Raw genomic sequence first — 21,519 nt, 5'->3', positions numbered from 1 at the left:
TCTTGATAGTGATCAGAAAAATTTTAGGCCATCTATCAACTTGTGTGAATATTTAAAAAATAAAAATGATAAAGCTGATCGAATCGTTGAGATTTCAGACCATCTCTCGAATTTTCTGTACAAGCCTAAAATATAAACAGCCAAATTCACTATTCCCCGTCCATCAATATAAATGCAATTAATGATTGTATGTAGACACTAACAAAAACATTCTCATAAGATCAGACAGCCAAGCATCCTAATTTAGCATGTAAAAGTCACACCCAAAATCGGTGAATGTATCCAAAATCTCCACAGGGAAAACCTAACCTGGCAATATTTTCCATTCCAGCCACAACAGTTGTTCTGGATAATAAATTGACAAACTGGCCAGAGCAGGGTCTGCAATAAGGGATTTAAGGATAAAATATACACAAACGTTTAGGCCAACTTGTAAAAATATACACTCCTCCATCTCAGAATGGGTCCATAAAAACGAAAGGAGAGTGGGCGAACTCCAGAGGTGAACGTACCATTAAAGAACCACTGAAACTGGCAAACAAATTGCTATTCCTTGAAATGGTAAAACGCAGATGAGAAATAGGGACACTGGCATCTGAGAAGACACCTACCCAACATATATATATATATATATTCATGACCCATTTGTAGGTTATGCAATGAGGAGGAAGAAACTCGCACCCATATTACCTTCGAATGCAAATCCACCACTCAATTGAGGCCTAACCTAGGGTACTAAAAGGACGTGGGGAAAAAGAATTGACGACTACTTCTTAAGAGAAGGATAGAGTCGATTGAGTTGAAATAAGGAATTAGGTACAACAAGGCAAAAGGGTGCAGTGTTTGAGGTATGTAAAAGTCCCGCTTCCCAGTCCTCTTATAATCATCATCACGGGTCGAACTAGTAATAGTACAATAAGCCAAAAGACTGCAGTGCTTGGGGAAGTTGAAATCTCGGCTTCCTAGTATCCTCTTATAGTCATCATCATCAAGGTTCCTTGGTAACTCTAGCCGAAAGGGACCCAGTAAAACAAAATAAAACCGCACATAATACACGCTAAGCTAGACCTCGCTCATATACCCAAAAGATTCTTAGCACAGTCTCGCAATGTCTTAAGACTATCGAACTCCGATTCTAAGTACCAGTATCTTCACTACTTCCCTATTAATAGTCATAGCAACACCTTTAAATCTCTGGCCATCTATCACGTGAATTTCACTAACAAAAAAGCTATAAGTTTGCCATTGTTGATTTCTGTCCCTTCGCACCCAAGCAGGGAGAAGTCCAGTACACAAAGTTTATTCATATTTCAATTAATTAATATTTATGAAAGGTATTGGTTGAGATAATAAAGTCTGTCACGAGCGGGATTCGAACCCATGACCTTCGGCTAAATACGCCGCTACTCTACCACTTGAGTTATCGTGACTTCGATCCCGTTTCCGACCAATTTCCCATCTCAACCTCACCTCTCGAATTCTCCATCCTTTTTGCCATTTTTCAGGAAAGTTGGTGTCCGAGCGGATCGAAGTCACGATAGCTCAAGTGGTAGAGTAGCGGCGTATTTAGCCGAAGGTCGTGGGTTCGAATCCCGCTCGTGACAGTGATTTTTTATCTCAATCAATACCTTTCATAAATATTAATTAACTGAAAAATGTTAATCGGTCAACGGACCACGAACTGTAATGGATTTATTCATATTATTTTTTCTGGCTATGGAAAAAAGCTTTGAAGCTCGTCTTCGTCGGTTTTTCTGGTTGTTCGATGCCAGGACATGCAAAACAGCTAGGTTTGGTTAGGTTATGGGATGGTTATGCAAAACAGCTAGTTTAGCAGAACATTTTAATGTAAGCATATCCATAACATAAAAAATGCCAGGAAATACTACAGGTAGTTGAGCATTATGGCTAAAAAAATAAATAAAACAGACATGCAGGTTTTAAACTTTCTAACGCTTAACTCGCTTCTCACCCATGTACAGAGAACATATTGTTATAACTGAATTCCTGAAGCTTTCTTTGACATAGTGATACTTTATGTACTTTATCGCATCTTGCCTTCTTTACTTTAAAAAGGGAAATATTATTACTTTATTTGAATAAAAATCTTTAATTGGTCGTCCGAGTCTTTCTGAGCATTTTGTTCCTCATTGAAAAGAATAACCTTCTAATCTTGTCAAACCACCTAATAAAATAGTACAAAGCAACCAAATTGACCTACTTTTAACCTCAACTAGATTTAAAAAGAAAAAAAAAGATTGGCTTCTAAAGTGTCAATAATAGCAGAGATAGAGTTAAAGAAACTAAAGAAAATATATGCTAAAATTTGTTAGGTATATAATTTGTTAACAAACCGAAACAGTATCTTACAGTTTTCTTATTTTCTATTCAAAAACGAGGAAAACCCATACATTATTTCCTCACCAACTTAATACCATGGATTAGCATAAGTTTCAACCTTGATAAAACGCGCAGCAGTGTTGAGCCTTAATATCTTACAATTCAATTACAGTTGAGTACTTTCTGATAATTGATCTAGAAATCGCTTTTTTCCATTCCCCCGAAATAAAGTCTTACATGTAAAGTTAGACAATTTAACAAAATTTTGCGTTATTTTGGTGATAAAACAGCGTCGCCTCAGGCCTGGAACGGCCGCTTTCAAGGCTGGAGAGCTTGTCGTTGAAACCGGTCGGTCTGCTTCTTCAGTTATCACCCGATCTAGGCTGAATCGAAATAGAAATGCAATTTAGCTTTTTTACTCTTTTGGAGAGAGGCCTGTGTTATTTTTGAGACATACTATTGTCAAAATGTTTCGAAACACCTGCTAACATTTAACGACGTTGCAATTTTGCAATTACTTAATATGGGAATTTACAAATATATTTACATAACAGTATTCTCAGATTTTCAAGAGACAAGTTAAAATATAATTATGCCCTTATATCCTCTGGTTATTTTCTAGACATTGTATCTGCATATTGTCTACTACCAACAAATTCCTTGTTTTGATGTTGATTTTTAGAGAGATTTAAATGAAGTAGAGAGAAATAAAAGAAGAGAGAGAGAGAGAGAGAGAGAGAGAGAGAGAGAGAGAGANAGAGAGAGAAAGACATAGATAAAGAATATAGAAAGATAGAGATAAAAATTGATGGATAGAAAATAAAATGATATTAATATAATTTTTTTAAAGATAGATACTGATAGAAATTGAGATTTAGAATAATAGAGAAAGAGAGAGACATAGAAAAAGACGTACATAAAGATTTAGATGAAATAGAGAGGAATGAAAGAAGAGAGAGACATAGAAAAAGACGTACATAAAGATTTAGATGAAATAGAGAGGAATGAAAGAAGAGAGAAAGAGAGCAAGAAAGAAAGAAAGAGAGGGAGAGAAAAAGAGAGAGAGAGAGGGAGAGAGAGAGGATGAGAGAGAGAGAGAGGATGAAAGAGAGAGAGAAAGAGAGAGAGAAAGAGAAAGAGAGAGAGGGGAGAGGGAGAGAGAGAGGTTGAAAGAGAGAGAGAGAAAGAGCAAGAAGAGTGTGAGAGTGAGAGAGAGAAAGATAGGGAGAAAGAGAGAGAGAGTGTGTGAGAGAGAGAGAGAGAATGTGTGTGTGTGAGAGAGAGAGAAGGTTTTGCTTAAACTTTTGTCATTTTTTAGTTATTGTTAGTTAGTTTAGATAATGTTCGAATTAATCGTCATAGATCACATCGTCACAAACGTGCTTCGCTGACTGTTTTTCCTTTTTTTTACATTAATTTGTGGTATTTGTTTTCTATTTTCTTCATCGAGAATTTAAGTTCAAATTGAATTTTAACGCTCTGGCCTCATTTTATAATGGTCTTGTAAATAGGTGATAATTCTTTAGGTACCTTTTTAATTTTTGTCATAACGCAACCTTAAATAATTTTTCCGGTGATGTCAGCCTTTCTCACACTTCGCTCAGAATCTTTGACGAAGCTGGTTAAATTAGTATATTACGAAAAAATCTCTAATTTAACTCAATACGGTAATCAAAAAACAAGATAAAAATGTGCTGTTTATTTTGCTTTGTTTACCCAGTTTAGTTTGTTTCAGTCTTCTGTGGGTGAAAAGAGGACTGGAAGTTTTGTTTACCCATTAGTCTGTAATAAAATTATACCGGAGAAATATCGTGACGAACAAATCATGTAAAAATTATTTTTAAACGAGAAAAACCTTGAAAAAGTTTCGTATAATTAATCGCTTAACTGCAAAAAGGAGGATAATTGTTCATAAAATATGCAGTTGGATGGATCGATATACAGTTGGAATAAAAAAAGTCGAAATATGAAATATATTTTCATTTTTCGACTTTTCTATCCTAAAATGTACTTTCTGAACCATTGAAATTTTAACGAGGATATAATACAAATTAGGACTTCGTTTACTTTAAATAGACAAACAAAAACAACTCAAACATTATCAAAATCTATGCTATTGAAATAAAAAGTTGTGTTATTTCAAATTTCACCATAATGTGTAGAGATTAGTGACCGTTAATCGATAGTTATTCAGATATCGTGGGATGTGGTCTGGTGTGATGTAGGTTTCAGAAAAACATTTTCTTTATCGTGCCAACGTTTCGATCTTTATTGAGATCATCTTCAGGGCTCAAAGTGTTTGTCTTCTGTGTAATTGTGCCATCCTTGCGTGTCGTGCTGAGAGTGCCCCAATCGAAACGTTGGCACGATAAAGAAAATGTTTTTCTGAAACCTACATCACACCCGACCGCATCTCACGATATCTGAATAACTTTCACCATAATCTATTCTAATTTGTGTGAAAACGAACAAATATCAGACTTCTCAAATTAAATTATATCAAGAAACTCGACAAAGAAAGTGTGAATATTTATTCCCTTAACAGACAAATCGGCCAATGATTGTCCATAAAATAAGCAATCGAAGAGATCGATATATCGTTAGAATATTCGAGTTGAAAGATAAAATAAAATTTTTATTTGAGACTTTTCTATCGCAAAATTTACGAATTGTACCACTTGGTAAATTTTTAATGAGAAGATATAATGAAAAACTATTGAATTATAGAAAAACTGATCATTTCACATTATAATCTTTTGAATTTATCTGAAAAATCGTGCTCATATCTTACTTATCATGAAAAAATATCACTCCAGCCAAAATCGTTCTCCTATTATTCCGATCACAGATATCACACCAGCCATGTTTCACGAATTAAATTATAACAAAACATGAGACAGAAAGTACGAACATTTAATATTTTAACAACCAAATCAAGGCATAAACTTTCATAAGATATTCGATTGGTGAAATCGATATTATCGTTGGAATATACAAGCTGAAAGGTGAAAAACGTATCATTTAGAATCTCTGAATCCCTTGTCGTAATTTTTAAAAAAGAACTTATCGCAAAGTTGTTTTATTCATTTAAAATAAACGAATAAAAAACCACTTGAGAAATATGAATAGATAAATGACAAACTGTAGTTTTAACTATTTTCATATCCACCATAATTTTGCCTAATTTGACTGCCAAATCATCCTGAAAACATTCTCGTTTTTCTCTTTTTTCTTTTACTTTGTGTTTGAAGATAAAAACAAACCGAACTAATGAAAATCTATTGGATTGAATCATAGAAGGTTGATAAATCCAAATGGACTCTAAATTTTTTCTAATTTGTCCGGGCACGAACAAATAGAACCAGGTTTGGCGAATTTAGTTATAACAACACTTAAAAAGGAAATGGAAAAAAAGTCCGAATATTTATTCTGTTAACCCCAAATCGGCGAATACGTTCATAAAATATGCAACCGGAGGGATCGATATGCCGTTCTAATATTCAAGTTGAAAGACAACAAAAAATATCAATTTACGACTTTTCTATCCTAAAATCTACCTATTGTACCATTTGTAAGTTTAATGAAATATGATGAAAAGCTACCATTCTGAATTATAAAAGTTTGCTCAGTCCAAATATTACGTCATAATTTATTTGAAAAAAAATCTATCATGAAGAAATAGCACACCAGCCAGATTTCACAAATTTAATTATAAAAACTTAAGAAAGTATGGATATTTATTCGCTTAAATGTCAAATCGATGATAATCGCGCATTAAGTTTACAAGATAAAATCATTTCAAACTTTTCTCTCGACAAAATTATAATTCGTTCTGAATCTGAACCACCTGGTGTCATTTGTGAAGAGAACCTGCCATAAACATTTAAAAATGAGTAAATAATAGTAAAATAACAACTAGAACGTTATGAATGGAATGCTAAAAAAATGAATTTTAATCATTTTATATCCACCATAATTGTGATTAATTTGATTGTAAAATCGTCTTCAAAAAAATCTCGTCCTTCCTTTTTTTGTTTTCTGTTTTTGCACATCTAACAAAAATTAGGACTTTAGTAACTTAAAGACTCAAAAAAGAACGAAATGATGAAAATCTATGAGATTGAATAAAAATTCGATTAATCCAAGAAATAGCACACCACCCAGATTTCATAAATTTAATTGTAAAAAAAACTTGAAAAAGTATAAATCTTTAATCTCTTAACAGCCAAATCGGCGATAATCGTGCAAAAGTATAATAAAAAAATTCTAGGACTTTCCAATCTAATTTCTATTTGTTTGAACCGCTAGATGCAATTTTTAAAAATAAATTATTTCTTTAAAAGATGGAAAACACTAGAAGGAAATGATGAATATCTATCAGATTGAAGTTACAGTTTGATAGTTCCAAATTGGACACTAGATTTTTTTTAACTTTAAGAAAGAAAGTGTGAAAATTGTAGATTGATTTATTAAAAAAATCAATAAATAAATAAAAAATTAAATAAAAACAACTAGGGAGCAATGAAAAACTACAACATTGAATTATAGAAGTTGGTAATTTCATATTTCTAATTTGAAAAATGGTCCTCACAGCATTCTGATGACGAAAAACTAGCAAACCAACCGGATTTTACATATTTAGTTTTTAAAAAATTAAGAGAGAAAGTACGAATATTTAATCACATAACTGCCATATCGGCGATAATCGTGCATTATAGTTCTAAATTGGACACCAGATTTTTTAACTTTAAGAAAGGAAGTGTGAAAATTATTAACAAATTGTAGATTGATTTATTTAAAAAATAAATAAATAAAAACAACTGGGGGGGGGCGTCGGTGGCCGCAACGGTTGAGGCGCTCATCATTGTAAGGTAAAGGTCCCGGGTTCGAATCCAGCGGCCCTGCATTCGAACCTGACGTACTTACAAATGGGCTTTTTTCAAAAACACCGGCACCCTTAAGGTTTATATGACCTCTACTGTTGAGAACCCTCGTAAAAAAAGAGAGAAAAAACAAAAACTATGAAGCAATGAAAAACTACAATATTGAACTGTAGAAGTTTACTAATTTCATATTTCTAATTTGAAAAATGGTCCTCACAGCATTCAGATAACGAAAAACTAGCAAACCAACCGGACTTTACATACTTAGTTTTTAACAAATTAAGAGAGAAAGTACAAATATTTAATCGCATAACTGCCCTATCGGCGATAATCGTGCATAAAATCGATAAAAAAAACCTTCTAGGGCTTCCAAATAATAAGATCCAAAAAAATCTTATTCGTTCTGAACCGTAAGATGCAGTTTTAAAAGCGCCACCTATCACAAGGTATTTTTTCATTAATTTAAAAAGATTTAAAAAAAGAAAAGAATTCATGATACGATGGATGATTAAATTTTAATATTTTAGTAATTTCATATCCATCATTTTGTCAAATTTGTCTGAAAAATCCTCAAAACATTCTAGTATTTTTCCCCTTTTTGTTTGTCAGACCTAATAAAAACTAGTACATCATTTTACTTAAAGCCCCCCCCCCCAAAAAAAAGGACGAAATAATGAAAATTTATCAGAATGAATTATAGAAGTTTGATAATTCCACACTGTACACCAGAATTTTTCTAATTTTTCTGAAAAATACCACTCTTATCACCAACATATTACCCAAATTTAACAACATTTTTTTTAAACTTAAGAAAGGACGTGTAAATATTGATGACTGATGTACTTTTACAAGAGAACCTATCACACATTGTACCTTGATTTATTTAAAAAGACCATAAAAACAATTAGCATGTAATGAAAAGCTACGAGAGTGCACTATACAAGCTGGGTAATTACTTATTTCACCATAATATTTCTAATTTAAAAAAATCTTCCTCAGACCTTTCTGATCACGAACAAATACCAAACCAACAAGATATTCACTTTTTGAAAAAATTAACTCAAAAATATACGAGAAAAAATCAATAAGGATTTTCTATTCAAAAATCCAATTTGTTTTGAATGGCATGATGTTTTAAAAAAGGACCTATCACAAACTATATATTTATTTTTTAAAAGACAAAAAATAGCCAATATGCGATTGAATATAAAATTTTATTAATTTCATATCCACCATAATTGTCCATAATCGTTAAAACATTCTGGTCCGTTTGTTTAGGCTTTGTTTTTTTTAACGAGTTTAGTCATTTCGCCACTTTTATTCGGTTGAGTCTGTTCTTCCTAGGGGGGTTTTCTACTGTTCAAACTAGATGTTTCATTTTATAAAAATTGACTTATTTTAAATTTAATGTGGACAAGGACAAACTTAGCCGGATCAAGCTTCTTGAGTTTCTAGTGTGTTGTTAAGTTTGATGAAAATAAATCGCCATAAATCTTCAAGTTGTCACGTAAAATTTGAAGAACCTTTGTCCATCCGTTGAAAATCCCTTGGTACAAATCAGTATCATCGTGTGAACAATATAGACGTGTTGTAATCAATTCTTTTTTTTTTTAGTTTTCTTGTTTAGAAAATAGTTGCGTGTCTTACTGGATGTTAGCCTTAGAGTCGAACTCTCTCGAACTTGGTCTCCGGTCGATTCTTCTGATTCTCCTCCTGAATTCCATCCATCTCAGTCCACACTTTTTCAGTGAGGGACACAACTGTTTCAACAGCCTGGAATGCATCGATTTAACCGTGCACATTTGGGCATGCGCCACGACGCTAGGTTAATAGAGAATCCTTTACAATAAACGAAAATTCTGGAGGTTTTTAGTCGTAATTGTAATGTGTAATGTTTTTGTTTTTTGTTTTTTTTAAGGTACTAAATTCTTACACTTTTGTAGGTGACATAACCGCTCATATGCATCTATGCGAACGAGACACAATATGACGTTTGAACTAAAATCCCCCCCTCCTACATAAAATTATGATTTACATAGAATGAATATTACCAATATAATATGTATATTGTAAATTTGTCAGATCGGTCTGTTATGTACTAAAAGTTACATACACAATTCTAGAACACAGCATATTATGCTCTACATACAACTATCTACTACACTACGTACGAAATAAAAACCGAATATCAAAATTAAAAAAAAATGGAATTTATATTGTTTAAATATAAATTAAATCATATATCGACTAGATATCGATTTATACTTCTTAAAATCGATCAATGTCTCAAGACAGCTTGATTTTAGCAAAAATTGTGCGTAAAAATGCACATACGTAAATTTTTAGATAGGTAAAAAGTTAATAATTGTTCAATAACAAAATAATTGGTTAATCACAAAAGCTATATGTACAACACAGTCGTTTACTCATTCTGTTGGCGATCTGGTGCACCTTTCTCTAATCTTCTCCGACAGATGCCTCTGAACTATCATTCTTGACAGTTCTTATCTTATACCGCCTGTATACAAAATTAACTCTTTTTGTGTATGTTTTTTATTGAACTTAATCAAATTAATCGATATTTTCAATTAAACCATTATTCGAATGTTTTTGGCTACATGTGTCCTTTTTATTTCTATTGATGCATTTTATGTGATATTCTTTCTTTGCATTTTTCAAGTATAGACTAGGTTAACTGAAATCAACGCGTTTATTTATTTAATTTACAAAAAAATTATACATATTTCAGTATAAATTTAATACCTACTATTATGTATATTTTATACCACATATTCATACAATTTTAAGACACAAATCTAACAGACTCAAATACTTGCATTTTTTCGGACCCGATTGACAGAATAACACACAGACCGACTACTGAACGCGGTGAAATGGCGTATCTGACCGGCAACCAGAGGGGCTACAGATCAGGATGATCTTGGACAATCCATGCCCTCGCAGTCCTCACCACATTAGTCAATCCAAATCGTTTGTTTTGCAAGTTGCTTCGATCCTAAAACAAACCCGTTCATACCTTTTACAGTTCCATATGTGTATTTCTACATAACTAATTATGGCCGAAGATAAAGAGAAGGTGAGTTATTACTAATATTCTTGAAATGTTTTTCAACTTCAAGAAGGTTTCGGAAATTTTTTAACAATGAACCCTGAATGGGTTTTCCATTGCATCTCTTATTTCTTCGCGATTTTTATAGTCTTTTGTATTGTAGACTATCTTTTATGATTTTTAATATATAATTGGACAAGGGACTTGATTCTTAATGAAGTGAAAATAGTAGGCATTAAAATGAAATGGTTTTGAAAAGCTACAGAATTGTTGTTTTAGAAGGGCACTCGTCGTACTGCTTAAAAGCCTACTGACTATAGTTTTATTACAGTTGTCATTAAAAAAATGCATTTCGAAAACACCAACTTATTTTAAACTATGTTTTTCAACCACTTTCTTATTTAAACTCCTATCTTTAGCAAACAGCCCAAGCCTTAGCTCATTCAGACTACCACTCTGTTCCAGGGCTAAACTGACCAGAACGTACACAGCACAACCAAGCAAAACTACTCATAGTACACGACAAACATATAATCAGCCCACAAAGATAGATTTCGATTATTCGTATTACCACTTAGGTCTGTGGCTACTCTATCCGAAAGAGGCCCAGCCACGCAATGCAGCACTACGCCTCTGAGAAAACACCTATTGTAGTATATTCAATACAACTCCATTTTAAAGTTGCGCAATGAGGAGGAAGAAACTGCCAACCATATGATCTTCGAATTCGAAGTAAATAGTCAATGGAGATTTAACCTAGGATACCAAGAAGACCAAGAATAATGCAGGATGACAGTCAATGACATACTAGTTCTTAAAAGAAGGATCGAATCAATTGAAGGAGGAACTAGGTAATATAATACGCCAGAAGGCTTTGAGGTATATCGCTTCCCAGATCCTCTTATCATCATCATCGGTCCTTGGCAACTCTAGCGGAAAGAAACCCAGCATAAAAACACAATGCCGCATCCTATCTCAAGGTTTATCGAACTCGGTTACAATCTCTCTCATCCAGCCAAGAGCCCAGACTTCGCACATTTAGGCTACTCTGGCTGAAAGGGATCGAGCACAAACATCGCCAAACCGCACCAAATCTCACCTCAAGATTTAACAAACTCGTACTTCAACTATCTCTCTCATCTAAGCAAACAGCCCAATCCTTAGATCATTCAGACTAACTCTCCACTTCTACTACTGCCACTCACGTCCAAGGCTGAACTGACCAGAGCGTTCACAGCATAACCGAGCAAAACTGCACATAGTACATGCTAGATATATAATAAGACCTCGCTCATTCAGATTATCATTTCTCGGTCCCTGGGTGTTCTGGTCGAATGATGCTATACAGTACCACGTCACATTCAAGATGTACAAATTAGATTTTAACCGTCACTGTACATCGCACCGCGTACTGTCTCAACCGTTATCGAACTTGGATTTCAACTGTCTCTCTCAACTAAGCGAACACCCAGATCTTAGCCCATTCAATCTGCAAATCTGTTCCATGGTTAAATTGGCCAGAACGTATACGGCATAACTGCACATAGTAAACGGTAGACATCATCCCTGACCTTGCTCATCCAGTTCGAAGGTACTCAGTAAAACCACGCAATACCAAAAGATTTATCGAACTCTCATTATTTATCGAATCAATTTACCTCGTTCACCCCGCACACAAAACCGACATCTACCACGGAAACACTCATCATGTCGTTTCAACCAACTCATCCAATAAACGACCCAGCTACTTCAGATTACCACTTCACTCACTTTCTTCCTGGGGTAACTTTCAACAGGAAAAGTAAAAGTTGTATGAAGCTTTTCTCTTTTTAGAATTAAACCACTTGAACAACGATTTCTTCTACCAAACGTTTAAATAAATACATAAAACAACTCAATATTTTGGTACTATGTATACTATATTTTGTTAGTATATAATTAAATGTAATTTCATGTAAATTAGTTCATCGTGTGTCTACGGTATTATTAGCGTTTCCGTCCTTTCTTTGTTTATCAAGGAATAAGGATAAGGAAACTGGTATATCTAAAACCTGGGTGATTAAAGTATTCGCCATTTGGTCTAATTCGTTATTGTTGTTGAACCAATACGTTAAAAAACCTCCAAAGTGCAATTTTTTAATGACAAAAATTGTTTCAACATGTAAAGATCTCACGGTGATTATGGAAACAATAATCCCACCAGTGTTGAATAAACGGGTTTCGTCATGTGAAACTAATTTTGAATAATAACTACCATTCTATAAAGGAAGACATGACCACTTTCTAAAAAATAAAAACAAGAAAATCCAGTTATCTGCAGCTTAACTGCATTTTTGATGTCAAAACAAAGATGAGTAACATTCGACCGTAATCTCAAATTTGAAATGTTTCCGTTTCTGCACAGGTCGGATCCGATGAGATAAAGAGGATAAAACTTATCGGCTTTTTTCTTAGGTTGTCGATTTCTCCAAAATAATAGAAACCTTGATAAGTTGTCTGGGTAAATAGTTTAAGAACGATTTTTATCACCAAGCCGTGAAAAAGCGTTTTTAATTTGAGCACTGAACCAAAACAAGAAATTTTCAATGCTAGGCGACAATTTAATTAGAATCCTGTTCAATTTGGTTTCAAAAATTGAATTTAAGTTTAAACTAATATGTTATTTGATTTTAACATGTTAACGAAGATTTGATAAGGCAGGAAACTAACACAAATACTGAATAATCGTTCCAGTAGCTTTTACGATTGTGAAGGTTTTTCAGAAGTGAAAATCTTATGAAAAATGCTATAATTTTCAATCCAAGTACAATATGTAATTAAAGAGTATTTTTCTTTCGCGTGCTTAAAATTAATTTTTTGATTTGTTATTGCTCAACCGTACTGCAGAATTTACGTGTAATGATTTCTAATTGAGTTCCTTGTTCGAAATGATTCATTTGAAAACACGTTTTTTTTTCCTTACGGATCTTGTTTTTGTGTTATCTACACAACTTTACTCATGATTAAATACAATCGAAAATCATGGACCAAAAATATATATGCAAAAAAAATTGGATTGTAACGGTTTTAAATATCACAGGATATCATTTTTCATTTCATGAGGATTTATTAAAGTTTATAGCTATGATTTTGTTCTAAATTGGAATAAATCTGCCAGGTTGGACCAAGACGCCTTATCAAATTGTGCGAATTGGCCAAGTCGTGGGATCCAATTTTATCAGGGAACTGATTGCGATTTCGTTTTGGTCTTTTCAATATTTTCGACACATCTGGAAATTTACCCCAGGTAAGTAAATTTTCGAGGAGTTCTGAAAGAAAACCCGATTAAAGATCGTTTGGAATATATTTAAAATATATTTACCAAGACGATAATTCGAACAAAAAATTAAAATAAATAAACATACACTCGAGAACACAAGAGTTTTCAAAATTGATTTAAAGCAATTTTAACAAGGAAAAATTATTGTTATCAATCAGTTAAAGCGGTTTCTTATCAGTAAAACCGAAATTGGGCAAAAAAATTACTTGAGTCATTTATTAGGAAATTTCAAAAAATAGAAATGTAAATAAACAGGCATGAGATTATTGTTTACGCCTGAACGGTCTGTTGGTGAATTGATAGTGTCAGAAGGATGTTCCAACTATTGCCCTTTTCATTCTGCATTCCGATCGAATCTCCGAACATATTTACGGCCTCATTTATGCAATTTATGCTGTGGAAGGGTTCAATAATAAAACGGGCCGGAAGGGAGATGAAGGCTAATTTTGAAGACGGGCTCGTCGTTCCGGCCGTTTAGGTCTTTTAAAAACTTACCCCTCTTCAATGGCAAATCGCTGCATTTTGCCGGCATGTATTTTATTTTTTGGTCGAAAGTGAGACAACACCAGGAACGGGCAAAGCGCGTGGACTGACTGGCGCTGACCCAAACCAAAAGAGAGAGGAACTCAGTCAAGGTTCCTCCCTACCATCGCACGCCTCCGACTTCCTCAACTATACAAAATATTTCTTGGCCGGCTAACAAGAATTAATTTCAAACATATTTGGACGAGCAAATTTCAATATTAGATAACAAGTTATTGAAATTCGTGTTCAAAGATCCTCAAGATATATGACCTAAACTTATGTTTAAAACTTTCAATTAATTAAGGCTTTTAGTTGAGATAAAAAAGTCAGTGTCACGAGCGGGATTCGAACCCTCGATCTTCGGCTACTCTACCGCTACTCTACCACTTGAGCTATCGTGACTTCGCCTAAAAGCCTTAATTAATTGAAAGATTTAATTGGTCAATCGGACCACGAAAACTAATGAATTTAATAAGTTAAAATGAAGTATATCTTTACTAAAGCTCACCATGGCCATTTCATTTGTCGCCGAGAATCAAATAGATTACACATTTGAAAAATGGCAAAAAGGAGGGAAAATTCAAAAGGTGTGGTTGACATGGGAAGTGTCAGAGTGGATCGAAGTCACGATAGCTCAAGTGGTAGAGCAGCGGCGAATCTTGCCGAAGATCGTGGGTTCGAATCCCGCTCGTGACACTGACTTTTTTATCTCAACTGAAAGCCTTAATTAATTGAAAGATTTAATTGGTCAAGCGGACCACGAAAACTAGTGAACTTATGTTTAAACTACTACTAACGAAGCTTTTATAAGGAAAAAATATGAGGTAGTTACCTAAAGATATCTCTTGCATATTTGTTCTTAAGTTCTGTTTGATATCCCAACAGTAAATATTTGAAATTTAACACTATTAATAATTTATTCGTGCCAATTACTCTGTTGGAAAACAGCATGAAGTCCGCACTCAATGTTCTTTAAAACAGTCTGAATCTAAATTTAAATTTGTATTCAACAAATGTATGGTTTGACCAATATACGCTAATGAAGCTTTGAAAAGAAAAAATACATTCCGTTTGTTACGCGAAGATTTCCCTTGCCTATTTTTACTTGTTGTTATACTTTTAATTTTATGCTTGCTGGTCCTTTAACTGTTTTTTTCTTTTTATTTTGATTCAACCAAAACACTATGCATTACTAAAATCTTTACACTATCAACGTCTCCTTTGGTTTTATTGTGAAACCATCATTTTCTGAGCAACTGGATGAGCAAAACGAGCTTAATGTTAGATAACAAGTTATTGAAATTCGCGTTCAAAGTTTCTCAAAACCCTTAACCAACGTGTAAACTACTATACTACCGACACTTTTAATAGAGCCTGCTTTGTTCACAGGCACTAATATACAATTATTGGTACAAGAAAGCAGGAACCTTGCTCGTGGATAGTTTTTTGAATTTGAACAAATATAATAAAAGTATAAAATGCTCTGATATCCCGCCCTTGTACCAAACCACTTACGACGTATTGACCGAGGAGGCAGAAACTTGCGTATTTCTTGACATGCCAAACTTCGACACAAGGATAGCGAATAGCGTTTCTCGGCACGAGCTAGAGGAAAAACTTCCTGGTTTCCACAATATTTTTACTGACGGCTCAAAATTGGAAACAGGACATGTCCACTCGGACACCAACTTCGCATCTCATTCCACGTTCGAATCCCGCTCGTGCCATTGACTTTTTTATCTTAACTTAAAACTTCAATTAATTGTAATATATTAATTGGTCAAGCGGACCACGAAATTAGTGAAATTATGTTTAATCTTTTTTGATGGTGTACTAGCATGTAGCGAATAATGTAACCTCGCTTTAATTCTTATTTTTATTTTTATTTCGTTCATTCTTTTTCTCTTAACGACTTCCGGCAGACGAATTGTGATCCATGCCTGTATTATGCTTTGCTAATAATAATTGTTATATTCGTAGAAATAAAAGCATTAAAAAAAATCAGTGTCATGAACGGGATTCGAAACCACGATCTTCGGCTACATACGCCGCTGCTCTACCACTTGAGCTAGCCTGACTTCGATCCACTCAGACACTAACTCCCCATCTCAACCTGCAACCGTTCTTTTCCCCTAATTTTTTAATCTTTTGTACGTAAGCTTGTAAAATAACTAGTGTTCGGCCCATTTTAATTTATCAATAAACTTCTGTGAAATTAAAAGGGTTTAAAGAGGGAAAATTCGAACGGTTGTAGGTTAAGATGGGGAGTTGATGTCTGAGTGGATCAAAGTCACGATAGCTCAAGGGTAGAGTAGCGGCGTATCTAGCCGAAGATCGTGTGTTCGAATCCCGCTCGTGACATTGACTTTTTTTTATCTCAACTAAAAACCTTAATTAACTGAAAGATATTAATTGGTCAAGCGGACCACGAAACTAGTGAATTTAAAAATCAAAAAGTTGTAATTGCTTGGGTAAAGGCACATGCAGGGTTGAAGTTCAATGAAAAAGTTGATCAATTGCCAAAAAAAAAAAAAAAAAACAACACAGGGGCAAACGTCAACATTTATCATCCACTACAGTGAAATCCATAACACTTTAAGGAGGCATTATTACAACACGTGGCAAGACAGTTATCGGAGTTCGAGTAAAGGAAGTTTTTACAAATCCATACAGCCGAAAGTCGGTACTTCCTGGTTTAAGAACCAACCAGTAAATAAGGATATGTGTCGAACAATATGTACACTACGCTCGAACCGTGCTATTTGCAATGAATATTTATGCGAATAAATATAGCCAATTCTAGTGTTTGTGACACATGCTAACACCTTATGCTTTATGATGTGTGCTAAATATAAGAAAGAAAGAGAAAAATTATTCAACTCCATAATCCATTTCATGGATCTTCCTACTACAAAACAATTTTGGGCTCAAATAATGTTAAACTTTACGGAGCAGTAGTTACATTTTTAAGAGAGATTGGACACCAAGTGTAACTTGCATGAGATTTAGAGATTTATACAAAATTGCACTGCGATACGTGTTGGTTAGTAAAGAATCAGGAAACGTCATAAGAAAGAAATAAAAGAAAACAACAACTTCAAAATGGTATGATTGGCTGTGGCTAATAAGGCTAATGCCAAAAAAAAAAGAAGCTTTTATAAGGAAAAAATAATCAGGTAGTTAACCAAAGATAGCCTTGTATTCTTGTTCTTAAGTTCTTTTTCGTTTTGATATTACAGCTGCAAATATTTCAACTTTAACTCTATTAACAACTGAAATCGTGTCATCTCCTTTGTTGGAAAATCAGCATAAAGGTCAACTCACTGTTCTTTAAAACGGTCTGAACCTAAATTTAAATTTATATTTCGACAAATGCATGGCTTTACTCAAAAATGACGTTTTGACAAGAAAAAATACATTCCGTTTGTTACGCGAAGATTTCCCTTGCCTATTTTTACTTGTTCTGCTCTTAATTTTATTATCGGTCCTCTAATTGAACCTTGACATTATGCATAAGTAAAAACATACCCATCTTGACATCTCGTGTAAAACTAGCATATTTTTCAGTCTTCAGGACCACCGCACAACACAAACAGGCAATTTTCAATGATAGGTAACAAGATCGGGTTCAATGCTCTTTCTAATTTTTTAAAAATCCTAATTTAAACTTATATTTTAACAAATGTATGATTTGGCTTTAACATACTAACGAATAATAATAATTAATATTATAAAAGAATAAGGAAAAATCCTTTAAATACCCGAAGATATCCCTGGCATACTTTCGACTTGTTCTTAAGCTCTTCCCTTTGTTTAAATGATTATTGGTCTATTTCCATATTTTTATTCCTTTTCAGATTGATAATTTTGTCGATCCCCGATTAACGCAATCTGGACTATAACAAGGAGCAGTATTATGTCCCATTCTTTTCTCCATTTCTATGTACGATGAAATTGATGCGGATGAAATTTGCATCTATAAAAAAATAAACATTTCAATAAGGCTACGGACAAAGTTAATGTGGGAATGGCAGTCAATAGTGTGTTAAAAGATGGCTGTTTGAAAATGACATGGTATTAACGTCTGAAAAATCCGCAATATGCCCAATCATGAGAAAGAGAAGATTACCTTTAGGGGACCACACCATTTCGACATTAGTATGGTTACGATGCTTTCATAAAGGAAAAAACCGTTAGCTACCCTAAGATAACCCTTTCCTTGTTTCAACTTATTCTTAAGCTCATTGTTGTGTTTTGCAGTTATTGCTCTACCTCTAATTTACATTGCTATTTATTTTTATTTAAAGCTTAAAAACGCATAATTACTCTCGCGGTTTTCATTTGACACCAGCATGTTATGAGCAACTGATTACATTTTATGATGTTAGAATCTTTGTTTAGCTTAATTTATACAATTTATTTGATAGTGTATAACAATGTTATTTTTTTTTAATTTATCCTTAATATCGCAAGAGAATCACATGAAAATTGTGAGAAAAATGGTTAGGAAAGCAAAGTTGTATCTGGTGGTGACAGTGAAGCACCACCTGCAATGATGGAAAAAGAGGCTATACCAAGAACTGCAGCAGACCAACGTTTGGGCTCTTCAGCTCAAAAACGAAGAAAATCGATCCATTGTGTTGAGGACGAACCACGGAAGGCTTGAAAATCAGCTTGTTTATCTTCTCAATTTCAATATACTTTTTACCCTCAGTATAATGTGTTTCCCCTGCTTTTACCACCTCGCACAGCAAACAACCAATCAATAAATATCACCAAAATTTTGCTAATCCCCTACGCGCAAACATGATCGAATACCTCAAATCGAAAGTCCTTTATCAATTCAGTCAAGACGTCGTGATTTTTCAGTCACATGCCAACAATAATTTCTTTTTTAATAATTTATTGCAGGTACAATGAATTATTGGAAAGTTAACATGAATTTGTTCACTTATCACACCATTAAATAAGTTGAATGAAATTTCTCAGCTTGGTACCTTGCCGAAGAATGGCTTCAGTCGACAATGCAGTTCATCAGAAACAGGAAATAGATAAGAAAATTGTGTTCATGGCATCTTAATTTTTTAAAGAGACAGTTAAAAACGAGTACACAATAAAAGCGATTTGATATTTTTTCGGTCTCGTAAACGTACAATAACTAAAGTCGCAAAGATACTGAAACAACAGCGACGAAAAAATGTCCGGTGTAAAAGTGTTAAAACCGCAATAAACTATAGACCGACTTTTCGTCATCCGGCAATATCGTTCAGTAAGAAAGAGGCCTAAAACTACATGCTCGAGAATGGTGCTGGATTGCGAAATCAAACTAAATAGTTTAGGTGCGCAGAATAAATTATAAGCAACACAATCACTCGCCTAGGATTTTATAGGAGACGCAGGAGTAACAAAGAAGCGGATGACATTACAAGGTAACTGCTTCAGCGCTAATGTTCTATGGCATGGATCCATACTATCAATGAGCATCTTGGTAAAGTCCACTAACTGGACACAAACAACCCCAAAACCTGCGAAATTTGTAAAGAGAGAAAGTACAGAATATACCATAGAAATCAGGATGAGACACCGAATCCTAACGGGACTTGCAGAATGGGCACTTGAGAAGGATTCTGCAAAGAAGGTAAAAAGAAAAGTGCCATACTTCTACACAGAAAAAAATGCTTGAAACGTGTAACCGTAACAAAATGGACTCACCTTTGTGCTCGAAATGCAGAACAAAGGATACAATTGCTCTCAAAGGGCGCAGTATACCACATCTCCTGAAATATATAAAAAAAAAATTCATTTCATTTGTACTGTATACATATTCTTACGTACTACAAATGAGATTACAAAACAATTCTTTACATAGTCACAGTACTAACACTAATGCCAGCATGCCATGAGGAACCAGCCTATTTTGGCACCCACTGTGAGGGATTAGGAGGCATGGAGGTCTCGAGGCCATCGGAAGGCGACATGGCGGGTTCTCGGGAAGGGAATATGAGGGCTAGAGCAGAAGTGTTAGGTCAATATGTTGGTGCGAAATTTTTGGAAAAGGGAACGGATCAGTTCGTTCACGTAGTAACGAGCTTTGACTATTTGTCTGAGGACATTTGATTGGAAGGATTGAATGCGCTGGAGGTTGGATGGCTTGGCAGTACCCCACAGTGATCGCATTAAGTATAAGGTTGGTTTAATTTGACGGCCAAGACGGATTTCGGTCCTAGAAATCTTTGTAGTCCAAGTCTTCTGTTGATTTGTTGTCTCTTAAGTCTTGTGTGGGGATTCCATGTCATCGCTCTCTAGGTGTCTGACTAGAATGGAAGGCGGTATCTCGTTGTTGTTGATGTACAGCGGAAGGCAAGGCTTATTTCAATGTGAACGTAAAATGAATACATTTTTCTTCTTTTAGCCATGTCATCGACTTTTTTCTGATAACCTCAAGGTGTTCCTGGATGTTGGAGGTAGCTTGGATAGGATTCAGGTTAGAAGACAATTGCGGTGACATCCGCATAAGTGGTAATGATCGTGTTGAGATGCTCAGGTCCGAAGTATAAGTGGTAAAAGAGTGGGACCTAAAACACGCCCTTGTGGGACGCCAGCTGGTGTATCTTATATCTGATTGAAAGTGTTACCCTACTTTACTCTGAAGCATCGGCCAGTTAATGTCCGCGTTTAATGTAAAATCTATGAATAACTAAAACCATTCCTATTTTGTCATCTCAGATGTATTTGTTGTGAAACCAGCACCTTTTGAGTACCTAGAAATGCTAAAATAATAGTTTTTCTAAACATATTTTATAATATGCTTGATATACAGGGTGGCCCCAATCGATTCAGTCACACTTCCAGATCTTATAGGAAATTGAACGCTTAGTAAAAAAGGTCCTATGAACCTGTGTCCGCAAACCCTTCAGTTCCGAGCTACAGACAAAAAAACCATGAAAAACCACGTTTTTTGGCCTTATTCGTGAAATTGTTAGTAAGCCGTTAGCCTGGCCGTAAAACAGCTTGAAACATCTGTAAAGGATTAATTTTTGCGTCGAATGAGATCAAAACCAGCCTGATCGGCCGAAAATTTCATTTTTGGCGATTTTTCGAAGTTAGGAGGGGGTACACAAAATTCACCATTTCTGACATTTTTATCGAAAATTCACAACTTGAACAACCTATCAAAAAATTCTCCGTTACAAACCTCGTTTGGTGGTGATCGAAAACTCCGCTCACTATCTCACTGGCAATGCAGAAAATTGTCGCTATTTTTCGCTCAAGCTATTGTAATGGTTTTTAACAATAAATAAAATGTAATGTTCATTAAAAGATGTGTACACTTTCTAAAATTGTTAAGTAAGACATTCAGATTTTTCGTACATTATTTCATT

At 34.4% G+C, this 21,519-nt stretch overlaps 1 protein-coding gene across 3 annotated transcripts in view; it reads right to left on the bottom strand.

Moving 5' to 3' along the window:
• Positions 1-21,519, bottom strand: part of LOC106669442 (glutathione hydrolase 1 proenzyme-like) — a 46,898-nt gene that overhangs the window by 17,679 nt on the left and 7,700 nt on the right. The window contains exon 2 of one of the 3 annotated variants that reach the window (XM_024225413.1): positions 19,850-19,914. In XM_024225413.1, coding sequence (XP_024081181.1) covers positions 19,850-19,911 — 62 coding nt within the window. In that variant the 5' untranslated portion in view covers positions 19,912-19,914. Of the gene's footprint in view, positions 1-8,870; positions 9,041-14,107; positions 14,216-19,849; positions 19,915-21,519 lie in introns of those variants that run through there. The other 2 variants (XM_014398929.2, XM_014398928.2) reach the window with 2 other exon arrangements.

Source organism: Cimex lectularius, unplaced genomic scaffold, assembly GCF_000648675.2.
Source record: "Cimex lectularius strain Harlan isolate CLEC.00 unplaced genomic scaffold, Clec_2.1 scaffold11, whole genome shotgun sequence".
Taxonomy (NCBI): Eukaryota; Metazoa; Arthropoda; class Insecta; order Hemiptera; family Cimicidae; genus Cimex; species Cimex lectularius.
This window is presented reverse-complemented; position numbering and strand designations above follow the sequence as displayed.